Raw genomic sequence first — 13,629 nt, forward strand, 5'->3', positions numbered from 1 at the left:
CGCCCATCCTGACAGTCTTCACCCAGGGAAGGAAGAGTACATTAAGTACTTCAGGCTTTTCTTCATGCTTTGTTCTATGTTTCCCCCCACATCCAGTAAAAGGCAGAGATTCTCCTCAGCCCTCCTTTTGTTGCTGTTGTATTTACAGAAATAGTTCTACTCTCTTTTGCAAGTTTCTAGGAAGAAATTCTTTACTGGGAGGCTGCTGAGGTACAGGGAACAAGTTACCCAGAGAAGCTGTGGATGCCCCAAGCCTGGAAGCATTCAAGGCCAGGTTGGATTGAGCCCTGAGCAACCTCGTCTAGTGGAAGATGTCCCTGCCCACAGCCAGGGCTTTGGAAGTAGAAAATCTCTCAGGATCTTTCCAATATAAATCATTCTGTGATTCTATGATTTCCCAGGAGGAGTCACATTAAATATGGGCGTTGTTTCTGGTTTCTCTCCCCACTTGCAGGTGGCCATCAAGCGAGTGTCCCGCGATCGCATCCCGGAGTGGGCGCTCCCCACCCCCCGCCCCAAAGAGACCAAAGCATCCCCCACAGCCCCACGGTGCTGCACCAGATCCCGGGCACGTGGCCTCCTCCAGTCCTTGGCGGCCTCGGGGAGGCTCCAGAGCCCTGTGTGCGGGACAGCTGCTGCAGCACCCACGGCTGTGCCTGGGGGCAAACAGCGCCCAAGGAGCGGCTGCGCAAGTTCAGAGTCTGAAGCAGAATCCCCGGTGCACGCAAGTGAGAGCTGGGATTTCAGGGGCTGCCAGGAGACGCTGAATTCCTCTCCTCGCTGCCCTTTCTAGCCACGGCAACGCTGATGCAATCGGAAGAATTGCCCCTGCCCAGGCAGCTCTCAGGTAGAAGACTGGCTTTTGCTCCTCATGTTTCTGAGGGGCTAGCTGCCAATTCCTCAGGTTTTCCTTCCAATTAATACGGGGTTATGACTATTTTTACTAGTTTATTACTAGTTTATTTCTAGTTTTACTTCCTGCGGCTCCCTGTGAGCGAGGAAGCACCACAAACCCTCTCCCTCAAAGCCTTGAGGTACTGCCCAAGCAGAACTTTTTCATGCTCTTTCCTCCTGGTGATTTTATAATCTCGTCCACAGTCTGAAAGCAAACTGATGCCGTAGGCAAAAGCTTGACCTTGGAACCCTAGGGCACTTTCTGTGCGTGTGTTTGTGTCCCCACGGCCTTCGGGTGAGCCTGGTGAGGCCGAGGCCTGGGGCCCTCAAGATGGCGCCGGGGAGCCCCCGGGGCAGCGGGGCGGGGCGGCAGAGGGTGGATTTCCCCCGAGCGAGCGAGCGAGGGAGCGGCGGGGAAAGGCGCGGGGAGCAGGGGAGGCACAAAGGCCCCGGCTCTCTGGCAAGCGGGCGGCCAGTCGCCAACTGCTGGCTCCCGGAGCCGCTGGCAGGGCCGTGTCTCCTCCACGCCGGTGACACTGCACCTGCAGCGCTGCATCCGGCTCTGCCGGGCTCCCCAGCACGGACGGCAAGGACACGGACGGGCTGGAGCACGTGCGGACGGGGGACACCGAGATTTAGCGAGCGCTGGAGCACCTCTCCTGCAAGGAAAGGCTGAGACAGCTGGGCTTCTTCAGCCGGCAAAAGACACTTAGGCTTAGGCTCGACGGAACCGTGGCCTTCCAGGACCTGACGGCAACCTACAAGAAAGCTGGAGAGGGACTTTGGACAAGGGCAGGCAAGGACAGGACAAGGGAGAATGGATCCAAACAGAAAGAGAGTAGGTTTAGATGAGGTATTCAGAAAAATGACTCTCGTGGCACAGGTTGCCCGGAGAAGGTGTGGCTACCCCCTCCCTGGCAGTGTTCAAGGCCAGGCTGGATGGAGCTCTAGACAAGCCCTTGGTCCAGTGCCAGGGGTCCCTAGCCACAGCAGGGGGGCTTGCAACGACGTGATCTTTCAGGTCCCGTCCAAGCCAAACCATGCCGTGACTCCGTGATTCTGGGATACTTCCCCTCCTCATCCTCTGGCAGAAAAAGAAGCTTGGGACCAAGTTCCACATTGCAGACTCTGTCTTTTGGCAGCCTGCAACTGTCTCAACAGAGGATGAAAAGAGATGACATTACTGACACGATTTATCTTTTCTACCTGAAAATTAAAGGCTCCACTCCTGTCCACTGTCGCACAACCATCAGGACAGGGAACTCTTCCCGGTGAAATGCTTCATCTCACCCAAGGAAGAAGAAAGCTACAAGCCCACACTTTTCTTTATTTCTGTATTGATTTATTAGGTTATTTCTTTCACGGGCATTTATTTCTTTGTTTGCTTCTTCCCTTCCGCGGGGCGCGCGCCGGCTCCTCCGGTGGGCTCGCGCAGGGAACGGACGAACGGAACGGCCGCGCGCTCCGGCGGCTCAGCGGCAGCAGCAGCGGCAGCAGCAGCGGCAGCAGCAGCGGCAGCAGCAGCGGCAGCGCCTCTCTCGATCGGTTTTCCACTCGGATTTCCGCTCGCTCTCCGTCCCCTTCTCCCTCTCACACTCCACTCACTCCCGTCCCGTCCCGTCCCGTCCCGTCCCGTCCCGTCCCGTCCCGTCCCTGTCTCCGCCTCTCCAGCGCGGCTCATGCCGCGCGTCCCGCGGACCGCCCCTCTGCGGGGCCGCCCCGTGCCCACCGCGGTGCCGCCTCCGCCGGGCTCTCTCCGTCCTGGCAGCGGCTCTGGTGCTGGCGGAGCAGCACGCTCTTTTGGCTCCGCCTGGCGCGGGCCCTGGCCCGGCCCCGGCCGAGGCCCCTCCCGCGGCTCCGCCCGGAGCCGCCCCGCTGCCGCCCCTCGGCGGGGCCGCCCCCTGCCCGCCCCTGCCCGGCCCGCCGCGGTGCCGCCTCCGCCGGGCTCTCTCCGTACTGGCAGCGGCGCCGCTGGAAGTGCCGCTCGCTCTGGTGCTGGCGGAGCAGCACGCTCTTTTGGCTCCGCCTGGCGCGGGCCCTGGCCCGGCCCCGGCCCCGAACGAGGCCCCTCCGGCGCTTCCGCCCGGAGCCGCCCCGCTGCCGCCCGGCTCCCGCCCCGTCCCCGGCAGCGTCGTCCGCAGCATCGCCGGCAGCTTCCCCGCTCCGAACTCCGCCGCTCGTCAGCTCGGCCGCCGGCCCCGGGGCGGCTCGGGAAGCAGCAGCGCCCGGGGGCCCCGGGCAGAATGCCGAGAGCGCGGTGCCGCCCGCACGGGCGGAGAAGCCTCCCCTGGAGCAGCTCTACCGGCAGGGCCCGCTGCTGGGGAGCGGCGGCTGCGGCAGCGTTTACTCCGGGACCCGGCTCGCCGACGGCGCCCCGGTAAGAGTGGGGCCGGGTCGGAGGGGGGCGGCGGGCGGCGGGCGACGGGCGACGGGCGACGGGCGACGAGCTCAGCCCGCCGCTCGCCTTGACTTGCAGGTGGCCATCAAGCGAGTGTCCCGCGATCGCATCCCGGAGTGGGCGCGGCTGGTGAGTGAAAGCCGGCGGGGCGTGGCGGGCGGGGCTAGGGCGAGGCCCGGGAGGGTGGGAGCCGGGACGCTGCGAGGGGAGCGAGCGTGCAGTGAGCGGGGGCCGCGGAGCGTCCCGGGCCGGGCAATGGCGAGCGGCGGTGGGGCCGGGCCGGGGTGCCGAAGGCTCGGCGCAGCATCGGCCCCGCTGACGGCATCGCGGTCCCCCCCGCAGCACAACGGCGCCCTTGTGCCCCTGGAGCTGGCGCTGCTCTGGATGGTGTCGCGCCCTGGCTTCCGCGGCGTGGTGCGGCTCCTGGACTGGTTCGAGCTGCCCGACGGCTTCGCGCTGGTCATGGAGCGTCCGGAGCGCTGTCAGGACCTCTGGTACTTCCTGGAGGAGCGGGGGTTCCTGACGGAGCCCGTGGCGCGGGGGCTGTTCCGCCAGGTGCTGGAGGCCGTGCGGCACTGCACCAGCCGCGGCGTCCTGCACCGCGACATCAAGGCCGAGAACGTCCTCGTCGACCTGGCCACCGGCGAGGCAAAGCTCATCGACTTCGGGTGCGGCACGGTCCTCCAGGACACCTTCTACACCCGAATGTCAGGTGAGCCCGAAGGCGGGGCCCAGCCGGGCAGCAGAGATTCCCCCCTTTGCTGGCAGAGGGGGAAGAGGGAGGGAGCGAGGGGAAATCCTTCTGCAGCCGGCTGCAGCCAAGTTGCTTTCCGGCGGGGCGAGGGCTGCCTGTTGTGGAACGGGAGCTGGCTGGGAGGGAGCAGCACTCATCAGGGCCTGATGAGCTGCGCCCGTGTCCCGTAGGCACGCCGGAGTACAGCCCGCCGGAGTGGATCCTCTTTGGCTGCTACCATGGCCAGCCAGCCACCATCTGGTCCCTGGGCATCCTGCTCTATGAGCTGGTCTGTGGGCACCTTCCTTTCAACACGGATGAGGACATCATCCGGGGCCAGCTCTTCTTCCCGCCCCGGGTGTCTCAAGGTGGGGATGCGCCTTCACGGCACGGGGGGAGGGGGGGAAGGACGTGGTTGGCAGAGGGCAGGTGGCACGCAGGCGTCCTGCTCTTGCAGCTAGGGAGGAGGCTGATCTGCTGGGGTTAGCTGGAGGAGGTGGCACGTGTGCCTCTGGGCTGCTCTCGTCCGAAAGGGAGGATCGACGGGAAGGTTGGGGTGCAGCTTCCGAGCGCTCCTAGTGTGGCCTGGGCACCGTGGAATCTGGGAGAGCAGGGGCAGGAGCCTTGTCCCGCTGAGCAGCGTTTTCCCGTTTCTCTCCCCAGAGTGCCAGCACCTCATCCGGTGGTGTTTATCCATGGACCCCGCGCACAGGCCGTCCTTGGAAGACCTGTTTGAGCATTCTTGGCTGCAGGACCGTCACCTGGCCCAGGAGAGAGCAGAGATCCATCCCTCTGCACAGTAGGATCCAGGAGCCCAGCAAGCACCAGCTGCACGCGTCTCGGGGCGCTCGAAGAAAACGGCAGAGCGTTTCCCTGCGGCCGTGGCACGGAGGAGAGAGCGCAGCCGAGGAGATGCTTCCGCTGGTCCTCGGCGCCTTGTGGAGGAAGCGGCTCAGTGCTCCCCATCCTATTGGAGAAGTCGTGGCAGTGCGGTGAAGTTGCCACGGACCGGAAAAGGGGAAACATCCCCCTGCAGCTCAATGGCATCGTGATGTCCCCGCAAGCCGAGGCACCGCCGGGGTGTTCTTCTGGAGCACGACCTGGAGCTGGACAACACCGTCCTCGAGCTGGCCGCTGGCGGGGCAAAGCCGGTTGGCTTTGGTTGCGGCCCCTTCCTGGAGGACACGCTCTGCGCCCCGACGGAATCAAGATGAATCCACAGCCGGCGGAGGGATGGGGGGATGCTCGTGGTTCCAGGCGTGGCAGGGCTCGGCCGGGCCAGGCGCCGGAGCTTCCCCGCTTGGCGGCGCCGGGGAATATTAATTTTTCCGCCGGCCGCCAAGTTGCTTTTTGGCGGGACAGGGCACGGATGCTGTGCAGGGGGAGCCAGCGCCCGGCCTTGCTGACAGCTTCTGCCACCCAGTCTGGCCCGGGCTGGGGCGGGGGGAGCCAGCCTGGCAAAAGCATCCGTCCGTAGGGACGGGGGGCAGCAGAGGGGGGCGGGTTCCGAAGGCGTGCCCCTGCTGGTCTGCTTTGCGGGCCCTTGAGGAAGGGGTGGGCTTACGCGTGGGAAAGGTGGGGTTTTTCCCCAGCCGTGGGAGAGCCTTAATGCTTGCATGGAGTGCTCAGACCCTCCCCAGGCCCGTGAAACGGTGATAACCTTTGACGTTTTTTCTTGCTTCCAGGTCTTGTTTTGAATTGACTTTCATGCAATCGTTCTTTGCTTTTTCCAGGAAGATTGCACCGGGTGCCTGGACCGCATGGGGAAGCGCTGGCCCCCTGTGTGTGGAGTGCGTCCGGTGCCGGCGCTACCCCGGGGGGCCGCGGTCTGCGGGGCCATCGCCTTCAAGACGGACGAGGACCTCGTGCGGGATCGGCTCCTCTCCTGGCAGCAGGTCTCCAGAGGTGGGTACCCGGCTTCACAGCAACGGGTGGCAGAAGGGCTTCCGGCAGACGGCAGCGGGCACACGAGCATCCCGCTCTTGCAGCTGCTGAGGAGACTGCTCTGCCGTGTTTAAGTGGAGGAGGTGGAACGTGGCCTGCCATGCTGCTCTCCTCTAGAAACGGAGAATTGGCACCGCCAGCAGCCTGGCCCGGGCACAGGCCGTGCTGGGACAGGGGGGACAGGAGCCCTGTCCGGCTGACCGCGGCTTTCTGGTTTCTCTCCCCAGGGTGCCAGCACCTCAGGCACGGAAGCAGCACCGCTCGGCCTGCGAATCTGGGAGGGCTGGAGGGCGGCGGGTGTTAATTTGCTGTCAAAAATAAATCTTGTTCTTGTCGTTGTCATCGGAGCCTTTCTTTCATCCTTTTCCAAGCTTTTGGTCCCCTTCCTCCAGGGTAATCTTTTTGTGTCCTTCCTCAGCCACTCGGTGGCCTTTGGCAGGGGGGGTTAAGCAACGCGAAAATTTCAACAACAGCTCCTGTTGCCAACGGCAGCAGCCCCTTCGAGAGGCCGGAGCTGCCAGCCAGGCCCGCGTGTGCTTTGGAAAGGGGAGCGGTTTGCAGGGACGCAGTGGTCGCCCCGCTGCAAAAGCTGGGAGGAAATCAGAAGCGGCAAAATGCCATTTCGGCTCAAGCCCCGCCCAAATACTTCTTCATCTTTCCCCTCTGCTCCAAGATAGGCAGGCAGGGCTGGACTCCGGCAAGGTTCCAAGTTCTTTGTGCTCCCTGGCATCAAAGGGATCACGATGGAAACTCTCGTATGCAGTGACTGCGGTACAGCTCCTGAAGGAAAAAAGGGAGTGTCACGAGATGGGACATCCTTCTTGTCTCCTTTGTCTCCCCAGGAGCCCCTGAGAAAGAGAAATGCCTGCAAGGGCTTTATCTGACTCCTTCCCAGCCAGCCCTTCCCTCCTCGCTTCCGGGTCTCGTTTGCTCCGCAGGCCTCATTAGCTCGCTAAACTCAGAGGAGCCCCGGTAGGAAAAATCGCTGCCTGGCGTGGCGCTGGTTGATCCCTGTCTCATCTTGATTCCATTTGCCCTGCTCCCCACCCCCCGCCCCAAAGAGACCAAAGCATCCCCCACAGCCCCACGGTGCTGCACCAGATCCCGGGCACGTGGCCTCCTCCAGTCCTTGGCGGCCTCGGGGAGGCTCCAGAGCCCTGTGTGCGGGACAGCTGCTGCAGCACCCACCGCTGTGCCTGGGGGCAAACAGCGCCCAAGGAGCGGCTGCGCAAGTTCACAGTCTGAAGCAGAATCCCCGGTGCACGCAAGTGAGAGCTGGGATTTCAGGGGCTGCCAGGAGACGCTGAATTCCTCTCCTCGCTGCCCTTTCTAGCCACGGCCACGCTGATGCAATCGGAAGAATTGCCCCTGCCCAGGCAGCTCTCAGGTAGAAGACTGGCTTTTGCTCCTCATGTTTCTGAGGGGCTAGCTGCCAATTCCTCAGGTTTTCCTTCCAATTTCTGGAGGAAAAACTCTGTGTCACTTGGCTGCGTGTGTTTGCTTAGCTATGGTTTAAATCCCAGCCTAGTAAAGCCTGGGAAGGCTGGTATGTGTCAGGGAAAACTAGTCTGTGAGCTTATGGGGTTTCCTGCCATCACCAGCAGAGTGATGTGTCCTTTGGGGATTCCTCTGGAGACAAAATTAGGCACCTGCTCCCTCCTGCAATATTCTCTTAAATCTTTCTAAAATATCCTAGAAAAGACAGTGAAACTTCATGTCTACTTGCACACCCACTGTTTGAATAGGGGCATTTTTGTCTCTCCGCTAAGTCATTGCTCTTGCCCATCAGAAACAGGAACACCAACAAACGGGAATGACGCATGATCCTCCTGCTGGTGCCTCAGAATACTGGTAAGTGCAGATCTGGGTACCAAGATTAACATTTAATTAGCATTTCATGCTCCTTCAAGATACCCAGATCTCAGGGCATTTTGTTTCCAAGCTGCAGCTATACTGTCACTCTCTGGGGAAGAACAGTCAATAGGAAACAGCGACTGCCAGTATTGCAGGAGTGTGGGGCAAAACCTGAAGTGTCTGTGTGAAAAGGTGAGTGGGAAGAGTGTAATTGCCACAGCCAAAGCTTAATTAGGGCAGCAGGATCACTTCTTTACTGCATGGCTGCAAGATGATCATCAGGGACCTTCTTTTTGTATCTCATGCAGGAAAGGAGCTCTTAATAATACCCTGCTACTGAAACCCACACTGGGATGTAGCTCTGTAGTGGTTCCCAATGAAGCAGATTGCCTGCTTTGTCACTGCCAGCCCTGTGACCCTGCGAGGGACCACAGTTCATCCCACACATGTTCTGTCTCCAGGAAAAGCTTGCCTTGGCTTATTAGAGGGGAAAAAACCAGAAGAATAATAAAATGGACAATTAATCTGGTCACTTTGGAGGACATGCTCATGCTTTCACATGGCAGCCTTGTACCGGCTTGTTAGTCATCGTGAAACATATCCATAGAAAAAACTCCGATCCTATACTACATCTGAATGAAATTCCTTCAGATTATTAAGATTTCTGTTGTCAGGACCAGGATAAAACCCTTCCAACACTCACTTGCAGCTGTCCTGGACTTCTGCAGTCCTTTATGGAAACCTGCTGTAGGTACAGTGTCTGGAGTTGGTTTGGGCCTTTATGAAAGATGTGTGGAACAGTATGCAGGGCTCTCCTAGGAGAAAACTGTTTGTCCAAGACCGGGGACATCGTGCCTGCAGAAGTGGAGTGGCCCCGCTCCCAGCCCAAGAGTCTGTGAGCTGAGCCACGCTGGGGAGAAAAGACACCGAGGGGCACCAGCCCAGCCACTTCACCTGCCATGACCGTTCTGCGGAGCTCTGCCGTGGGGGGGAAGTCGACGCTGGGCGAGCCACCGAGCTTTCATCTGCTGCTAGAACTACTCCGTGATAGCTCCTGTTTTTCCCGAGAGAGAAGCCGGCGCCATCTTGTAACGCGTGTCATGGGCGGGTTTTCCTCTGGCATTTTGGGTCTTTGTTCCAGTGGGAGGACGGTGAGGTCTGACAGTTTGATATCTACAAGTTACTTACTTATTTTTCCTTGCCTTGTGGGCATTCTGTTTGTTAATAAAGTGTTGGGTTTTTTCCACTTTCATCTATTAGTATTCATTTCCTATTGCTGGAAAGGGATTGTTGGAACAGTTTAGAGGAGACAACTTATTCCAGACTGCCCTAAGTTTTCTCAAACTGAGACAGATGGCTTCACATAGGAACAACCCCAAGGCTGCTGAGAGGAAGGCACGGAGGAAGACAAACCTAGTTGTACCGGTTTGGCCAAATTTTGAAATATATCCCCTGAGAGAAGGCAGGTCACCACCCCTCCCCCACCAGCTTCAGGAAAAAATAAATTTTCCTCAAAGGAAAGGGAAAGAGATAAAAACTATTTCTTTAACAAACACACGGGAAAAGGAAAATAATGCTAAATAATAAAAATCTCTCGCTGTGGAGAAAAAACCTGGGAAAGTGTTAAGAGCTCTCCCTTTGGTCTCCTCGGAGCTGGGACTTGGCCCAGGGCCAGGCCCTCTGTGCTCGATGGAAAGTCCTCTCGACGTGCACTGATATTGAAGCAGTCCAGTAGAAAAGAGAGAAAATCTGAAATGCCAGGGAAGGAAAAAATGTTCAACTCTCAGTCTCTCTCTGGAGAAAAAGAAACTGAACAACTGGCCAAAAACTGACCGGGCAGCCGCGAGCCGGGTGCCTCCTCCCTCCCCTGCCACAGCTGGAAAAAAAGTCGCTATCTCTGTGTGACCTTGAACAAGCTGCAAACTGCTTTGAAAAAGTTTTGCTCAGTTTTTCCTTCCCCTTCTCAGGCTCAGTTTAAAGGCATAAAAAGGCACAAAATTAATTTCTGGGCATAGGGCAGCGATAAGGAATACACATCATAAAGTCACCCCAAGACACTAGTATTTCTGAGGGAAATTTTTTTACACCAAACCAACTGGAGTCATCAAACAGCTGACCTGGCGTTTCGAGACATGGGCCAAGGGGGAAACCTTTCAGTGTGTTTGGTCAAGGCCGGGCTATGCTCAAGGCAAAGGTGTGTCAGTGTACTCGGCTCCTTCTCTCCTCATGGTGTCCGGCAGGCACAGGAGCCCACAGCTCCTGCAGAAACCATCACGGCACTCCGTGGGAGCAAACTTGTGTCCAGTCCTCACACAGAGCTCTGGTGTCCAGCACTGCACCTCCTTGGAATGAGGAATTGTTGCAGTGCTCTTGGAAGGAGCTAAGGAGGTTTGGCCTTCAGATCAGCTCCTTCCTAGCTCCTGATTTGCTGCCCTGGCTAAGCTGCTGCCTGTGGCAACACTTGGTTCACAGCTGACAGCCCTGCTCTGCTGGCGGACAACCATTGCAGGAGCTTTTGCTGGGGTCATTGAACCTTTCAGATCTTCCCAAGGAGAGCTAAGGAGAGAACTTGTCAAAGGAGCATTGCCTGGGCAAAGCTTTTAACATTAAATCTTTTCTCTGTGCTCATTACCATGCACAGTAAATATTTGAGGAAGCAAGCTTCCTGCTCCAGAAATTCCTGCAATCAGTCAGATTGCCAGAAAGAAAACGCAGATTTGGGATGTGTAGTCTCACTTTAATTCATTGTATAGAGAAACACAGGAGCACTTCTTGTGAGCTGTGTGTCTAACCTAAGTGACCTTGCCACTAAGAACTGAGAAAAGTGGGGAGAGATGGAATCAGTGGCACAAGGATCTGCAGTAGGATTCTCCCGCAGGCCTGAGGAAACTGCCCCGGGGTTCCACTGGGCCATGGCTTTTTACATCAAAACTTCATGCTTCACACTGGGGTGGTGAATCTTCCCTGGCCTTATCAGGCCACACTGTGATCTCAGAAATGCTTGTTAGGCCTCAGCCTTGATGAACAGCCCCTGGACTAAGCTCCTCTTGAGCTTGCCCAAAACACTGAGTGCTCCCAGGAACTTGTGCTGTCTAACCAGATCCTGGGGTTTTCTATGAACAGTCTTGGAAACTACTTTTCTTGCCTGAATGCCATAACATCCTTCTTCTCGCACTTCCAAAGACAGGCTGCTGACCCAAAGTGCGGCCATGAGGAAGCATTTTATGACTGAAGCCCACTGTCTTGTGGCCCATCAACAGCGGCCCAAAAGGAAGCCCTCGAAGCTCTCCTGGACCACAGCAGCTGCCACTGGCAACCTCCAGTGGGGCCTCTCAGAGCCAGCGAGCTCAAGTTTCCTGTACTCACAGGATCGTCGATCAACAATGGATCCTGGGCCAATCCCCCCACTCCTCACGGCTCCAGTTTAACTACTGTTAAGCTTGAGTGCTGTTAAGCTTTTAGGCCACATTCCTTTTCATCCTTGTCCTTTCTCTCCCTTTGTCAAAACCCGTCTAAACATACACACACACACAACACACACACACACAGAGTTCTCAGTTCATGTCTGGTTTGATTGACTGCATTTTGTGTGTTGCTTTTTTCCCTTGTTGTGCCTTAAAGGACTAGTAAGTAATAGTGTGAATGTTGCCAACAAATTTTGTTGAGCTGTTACTTCATATTCTGCACTAGTTTGAAAGCAAACCAGTGAGAAATCACAAGACAGAACTGTAATTTACTAGGAAAATGAAAATAATTGCAATAGTACAAGAACACTGACAGAGTCAGGATACAACCTGACACCCTGTTAATCAGGGTGGTGGTAGCAGCCCAGATGAAGTGGTCCTATTGAAGCAGTGATCCTGTTGAAGGGTCTGGTCTTCGGCTGAAGGTCCAGTAGTAACTCTTATCCTCTGGGAACCCAGGAGGGAAGAGCTGCTTGTGCTTCAATCCTACCTGATTATATCCAGGTGGGAATGCTTGGCTCCTCCCCCTGGGTGGAGCATCTCCCAAGGGGCTGATGTAATTCTATGAGTCATGCAGTGGGTCATTGCTTGCCCATTAAACAGAGATAGCCTCCAGAGGGATTTAGCAAGGATGAGTCATGGTAGGAGATAACAAACACAGCCCCATCTCTTTTAACAGCTTGTGAAGGTGACAATAGAATACATACTGTTGGTTGCATCTTACACTGTAACCTAGGACATATTCAATCTGGTTTTACTGATAACCTTGACAGTGAATTTTTAAGCAATCTCAGACACTCGTTCATAACAAGCCTTGGGAGCATGAGCTACAGGGCTGACATTGGAAAGCAGGAGAATCACTCTAAAGTGCCGAGTTTAAATGTCCATTTCATTGCTCTTCTATTTATTTCACTCGATTAAGCCAAGCCAAGCTTTTCTTGGAGGCAGAATGTGTGTGGGACGTACTACGCCATTATCCCATAACTCTGGGCTGAATGGCACCCAGGCTGCAGTACAGATTTGAGGAACCCTTGTCACCTGTTCAATAACCTCACAGTTCGCTCATCCTTCTGCAAACAAGTCGCAAACAACGCTGTTGGACTGCTGTCCTGGGTAAATATACATACAGATGCCTTTTCCAAAGCAGTGCCTCTTTTGCCAGTGAAATACACGTCCTCTTCTTACCTATGGAATTGTGATTGAAGACACCTCTGAGCCAGATCTGTCTGAGATTGCAAAGGAGCAAAGCTTTGGGATTTGGGCACATTCTCTTTGTTGCTTTGCTCAGGCCTTTTGTGAGCACAGAATACATTGAGGCAGAAAACTGTAGACTACACAGGATCTTCTGGGTCCATTGTCCCCCAAACATGGTAATAGGTGGCCCCATTGGAATGCTAACTAACAAACAGCAGCACAAATGACATGAAGAAAACATGGCAAAAGAGGAAGAGGAGAGGCCCTGTGAGGAAAGAATACCGTGAGACAGTGGCTTGTTGAGTCAGCTGCACTCTGACAACCTCTAGGCCAGCAGGTCTCACATTCTCGGCTTGTTTTTTTTAAAAATTATTTTATTTAAAACTGAAAAAAAAACCCTCAAAATAAAAGATATACAGTTGAAAATCTATTTTCAAATTTTAAAATATAAAATTACAACACATTTATTCAAACCTACATCTACATGTCAGAACATATGTACATCTGTAACTACAAAGCCTAATGTAAAAATCCAAATCTTCAAACATTCTTCAGACAGGCAGAACCCTCTTCCTGAGCTTGAGGAAAGAGAGCTCTTCTGGACAGGAGGCAAGGGCTTTGACGGTTAGGGAACATAGGAAATGTCCAAGGAAAACTTCTTGATAAGACTGTACCAGTCATGCCTGCAAAGTGGAGACACAAAATATAAGAGAGGCCGCAATGCAAACCTAAAGCATCTGAAGCTACGTATTTAATGGGACAGACCACCTGGAAACTTCTAAAGAGCTGCACAGGGAAACACGCTCCTGCCAGCAGCCACTTGAGGCAGACCAGGGAGACACCCTGACCCACTTCCAGAGAGCCAGCACAGGAACAGCCTGGCCTCCGGGCTGCCCTGGGACAGCAGGGAGCCCAGAGCCCTGTGCTTTCCAGGAATGGCTCAGCTGCACACGCACCCTCCTGCTCCTCTCCCGGCCCCACAGCTGAGCAGCCCTACAGCTACACGGGGCACTGGGAGCTGCACAGCTCATTGCAGGGGGCACTTGCAGGGCAGAACTGTTCCCTGGCAATGTGCCCAGGCTCTCTAGGCTGGCACAAGAGCCTTCCTCCCGCCAGAGAGCGGCCCAGCTCCCGCCTTACCTCTTTGT

The 13,629-nt window shown here is 56.2% G+C and overlaps 1 protein-coding gene across 1 annotated transcript; it reads left to right on the top strand.

Moving 5' to 3' along the window:
• Positions 1-2,776: 2,776 nt before the first annotated feature.
• LOC138107010 (serine/threonine-protein kinase pim-1-like) lies at positions 2,777-5,157 on the top strand (the record flags this gene model as incomplete). Its single annotated transcript, XM_069008341.1, has 5 exons — positions 2,777-3,271; positions 3,371-3,421; positions 3,635-4,004; positions 4,217-4,393; positions 4,689-5,157. Coding segments are annotated over 5 exons (1,233 nt in total), but the record flags the coding sequence as incomplete, so codon positions are not given.
• Between the last annotated feature and the right edge of the window lie 8,472 nt (positions 5,158-13,629).

This window comes from Aphelocoma coerulescens, chromosome 3, assembly GCF_041296385.1.
Source record: "Aphelocoma coerulescens isolate FSJ_1873_10779 chromosome 3, UR_Acoe_1.0, whole genome shotgun sequence".
NCBI lineage: Eukaryota > Metazoa > Chordata > Aves > Passeriformes > Corvidae > Aphelocoma > Aphelocoma coerulescens.